Source organism: Pinus tabuliformis, chromosome X (genome assembly GCF_031772625.1).
Source record: "Pinus tabuliformis cultivar Carrire ecotype Pingquan chromosome X, CPIR1, whole genome shotgun sequence".
Lineage (NCBI taxonomy): Eukaryota > Viridiplantae > Streptophyta > Pinopsida > Pinales > Pinaceae > Pinus > Pinus tabuliformis.
This window is the reverse complement of record NC_142308.1, coordinates 1571848273-1571852876: the sequence shown is the minus strand read 5'-3', so window position 1 is coordinate 1571852876 and position 4604 is coordinate 1571848273. Positions and strand designations below refer to the sequence as shown.

The 4604-nt window shown below is 36.6% G+C and overlaps 1 protein-coding gene across 2 annotated transcripts; it reads left to right on the top strand.

The window, feature by feature from the left end:
- The first annotated feature begins 744 nt into the window (after positions 1 to 744).
- On the top strand, positions 745 to 4360 carry LOC149146031 (transcription factor MYB36-like). Of its 2 annotated transcripts, none has more exons than XM_089448365.1 (3): positions 745 to 1215; positions 3047 to 3176; positions 3298 to 4360. In XM_089448365.1, the coding sequence occupies exons 1-3, from the start codon at positions 1020 to 1022 to the stop codon at positions 4115 to 4117; spliced, it is 1146 nt and encodes a 381-aa protein (XP_089304491.1). In that variant the 5' UTR covers positions 745 to 1019; the 3' UTR covers positions 4118 to 4360. The 2 variants fall into 2 exon arrangements, with proteins under 2 accessions (XP_089304491.1, XP_089304492.1); XM_089448366.1 differs by lacking the exon at positions 745 to 1215 and adding an exon at positions 1438 to 2246.
- Positions 4361 to 4604: the final 244 nt, after the last annotated feature.

Genomic DNA, 4604 nt, shown 5'->3' with positions numbered 1-4604 from the left:
TTTCGAAATAATCACATTGTTGTTTTTTAGTTAAAGTTTCAAACTATTTATTATAATTGATTTTTGTTTTGAAGATGAATTACAATAAATGGTTCGAAACTTTGACTAAAAACAAAGATATAATTATTAAAAATACATTTTGATAAAAATATGAAAAAATCTAAAATAAAAAATTTCATATATTTAATTAAACTGCTCCTTAAATATATAATTTAATTAAAATTAAAAACTTTACCTATGTAATTTATATATAATATTACAAGAAGTGGTATGTGCTTATTTAGGTGTATATATATATATATAACACCCAAAAGTTTGATATACAGTGTATATATCCTGCACTGTTTCACTTTTAACGTTTATTAATCAATGGTACAGTTCGATATACAGTGTATATCTTGCACCATTTCACGCTTATTAATCAAGCTTACAGTTCGATATACAGTATCTATCCTGCACCGTTTCACGCTTGTTTATCAAGCCTACAGTTGGATATACAGTGTATATATACTGCACGCCTACAGTTGGATATACAGTGTATATATACTGCACTGTTTCACGCTTACTCATCAAGCTCTGTTATGTTCAATCACTGAGATGCAAGGGAGGAAATTTAATTTTGAGTCTTTGGACACAAGGCTCGAAATCTTAAAACTGGGAAGAGTCACTAATCGGGCTTCGGGCAATGCAAAATTAGGGATTGTGGGATGATGGATCTATGCCCATTTCTCCCTCTGGCCTGTTTGTGTGGAAAGGGGCAAAATTCTGTTCGTATTACTGTGCAAAAAAGACTGTACAGCGTTGACCTCGATTGCATCAGTCGGCGTTGGGCAGACTAATGGCGGCGGCGTGAGAGGCGAGGCGACAGTGCATGTTTGAAAAGTTAATGCAACGCAACGTAGGCGTGAGAGGCGAGGCAGTGCATGTTTCAAAAATGAATGCTACGTAAAAAATGCATTCCCCAAATCCTGCGCCGTGAAATTAAATAATGGGGAAAACGCGGTGGAAATGTCTACTCAATGGGACTGACAGCCATCGTTCCACTCCACTTACTTATTCTCTGCATATTTTATTCAATTCCAGGGATGCACGCCACACCAAGCCACGGGGAACAGGTGTTGTGTTACTTATATGTGTCTGTAGATGATAAGGGCATTGATTCCACAGCGAGCAGGACAATCACAAAATACCCAAATTTCTTGAAACGACCCAGTGGTAAGATTGACTAAACATCATTTCCAACAGTGAAAATTTTTATACTCCATTCCAAGCAAAATCCCTTTCATGGTCATTTATGCTCTGTTTTAGAAACATAACCCAAATTTATACCCTTCATTGTTATTTCATTTGGGGCTGAGAAAGGTAAGTAAATATGATTTCTGACTGTGAAAATCTACATATCCTGACCCAAATTTCTTCCTTTCATTACCATCAAACCATTGAGGTCATTTCGATTTTAGAAAGATAACCCAAATTTCTTCGTCATTGTTATTGAGTGCCCAGAAAAATTAAGTAAATATAATTACCAACTGTGAAAATCTACCTACCCTAACCCAAATTTATTCCCTTCAATACCATCCGGGCATTGAGGGAAAAGCTTTATTCATTCATAGGGTTCCGTTTCCAGCTTTCCATCACTCCATATATATTTTTCTATAGCTTTGATTCCTTTCACACATTCATCCTCAGGGCCTGTCCATGTCCATCTGGGCGCTTAGAGAAACGCTGTAGAAGAGAAGACTAGTATAACAGATTTTGCCCTGGCATCTCTCATGCCCAGCTCATTTTTTTCCTTAAGGAATTTGGAACCTGTGGACAATTTAGTCCTGATCCTATTTCATACCAGATTCACTAGGCCATATTTTGGGTACAGGGTCATATTGTGTACGGTAGCCTAGTCAGGCAGACAGACTATAGTATAAATATGGACGAGACCTGATGCTGTAAGGACAGACATCAGACCAGGATCCTCTGAGAAATGCACAGACCCGTGTAGTTGAAACCAATGAGGTCCTTCAGTACTGCAAAACACTTTTCTCTGGATCTCTGAGCTTGTTCAAACCTATCAATAAGAAATTTCAAGGAGAATTAGTGGGAGTAATCTGAAGAGATGGGGAGAGCCCCTTGCTGTGATAAAGCTAATGTGAAGAAAGGACCATGGTCTCCTGAAGAGGACACTAAACTGAAGGAATATATAGAAAAGCATGGCACTGAAGGCAACTGGATTGCTTTACCCCAGAAAGTTGGTAAGAAATCCTTCATATATAAATGAATTAGTCCGGAAACTAAATAAGTTGCCTTTATGTTTATTCTTTCAGTGTTCTAACATTAGGGTTTAATATTCCTAGGCCATGGAAGCACTCTTCTAGGCCATCATCGTCTGATAAAACTCCCAGAAGTTTTGTATGTCTCTTATTATTATCCATGTGTTGTTGTGATAATGTTAAGAGTTATTTTTAGAGATATAGACAAGGTTTTTAACATGAAAATGGGCTCATTATCATTCTGCTTACATTTCTAGGTCTTGTTATGATGTCATTGCAATTCCTATTATATCTAAAAAGATAAATGTTTCTAGGTTTGCAGGTTTTGTTATCATGTCATTAGAACTCCTGTTATATCTAAATAACAGATCAATGTTTATAGGGTTCAGGTGTTTAGATGTTGTCTGTAAGATTCAGATTTGAATGGGTAATGGTTTGTTAATGGGAATAATGGATACTTTAGCATCTGCATTTGTATTCACCTAGTTTTATAGATATGGTATGAATGCTCGGCGTTGGCTCTTACTGGATTGATCCATTTTTGTGGGAGATTCCATTTCTGTAATCAAATAATTTGAACCAGTTCTGAGTCCAAGGTATCCTGTTTAGAAACACCCGTTCTGGTAGATATACAATACAACCTTAGGTTATCAGACTGCATGACCTTACTGGTCGAGTCCAAGACCACGCCAGTAAATTTAGAACTGTTATCTTTTGATGTCTTTCTATCATCAAAATATGAGGACTTTGCCCCAGTTTTATACTGACATTTTTCCATACAGGTTTGAAAAGGTGTGGAAAGAGCTGCAGACTTAGATGGTTGAACTATTTAAGACCTAATCTAAAGCATGGAGGGTTCTCAGAAGAAGAAGATAACATCATTTGTAACCTCTATATCAGTATTGGTAGCAGGTAGTTAAAAAGAAGACAACCTTAAAAGCCACTCATTCATTGATCTGCAAAACTGAATTTTTTATTTTACAGTTATTGATTGGAACATTAAACTTGTCCTGTGAGTTCTGGCATTGTGCAGGTGGTCTATAATTGCTGCCCAGTTACCAGGCAGAACAGATAACGATATCAAGAACTACTGGAACACAAAGCTGAAGAAGAAACTGCTGGGGAAACACAAGGAAAACCAACCCCATCGTCTTGCTATAGCAAGCAAGCACATGCAAAGCTATGCTGCATCAGAGGCCATTACAAGTGCAAACGTCCATGGGCCACAGCAAGATCAGCATATGAATATCGATATAGATGCCCCTTACTCTAACTTTGGCCCTGGAATAATCCCTCGGCTATTTGAACAAAATTGTGGCTCAACAATTACTGAATCGAGTTCAAGTTCAGAACCAGCTACATTTCATCTGAATCCTGAACAAGTCCAAACTGGCCAGGAAGTGTCTGACCATGATTCCTGTCTCAGCAAGCTGCTTCAGAGTCTTGAAGGGAATCCAGTAGATCATCATTCAAACAACAGCATGGCTATGATGAGTACCAGTTCCCTGATACAGTCATCCAACTGCATTAATGCCTCACAGATACAGTATTTCAACTCTCATAATCAATATAACTTGGAAGCTGCAAGCCAGATTTCCTATGAGACATCAGCCACTCCAGTTCTCATGTATGCAAGGCACATGGAGCATCATATAAAACTGGAAAATCCATCTGCACCTTTAGTCCAAAGTGATAATTTACTGGATTTTTCTGCAGGAAACTATGATTCAGCTTGGATGAATAACCACTGGTCAGACTCTGGAATATTCTCAAAGGAATTGAATGATCTATTATTATACAATAATGAGGCACTAGTACAGCAGAGAGGAGCCTGCAATCATGCCTGTTGTTGAATCAGAAGATAAATAAATTGTAATATTGTATAGTCATGATTTTGAATAGTATTATTCTATGTGAAATATTTGGTTCTGCTTTACTGAGAGGAATGTACTGCCATTACCAAGGACAATAAAGCATCACATGAAGTGGAACAGAATACCTTTGTTCATCTTCCTAGTGGAGAACGTCCAAAAGTGAGGTACAACAATCCTATTTACATTATGATTTCAAATCAGTCTCGTCTAATGAAAGGTTCTTCCAACCAACGTTATTACTTCATTATAAAAGTCTCAGTTTTTTTTTTTAAGGTTTGGTTTAACTTTAATTTTCAAACATCACTTGTAAGAGTTCCAAGACGAATTTGAATCTCCAATGTTTTAATTTTCTGTTCCTTTAAATTTAAATGTTTATACGTATACATAATACTTAGCCAATAATCCTATTGCCAATATAAAAATGTTAATCATTTTTTTCTATCACAAATTTATAAATTTATTAATA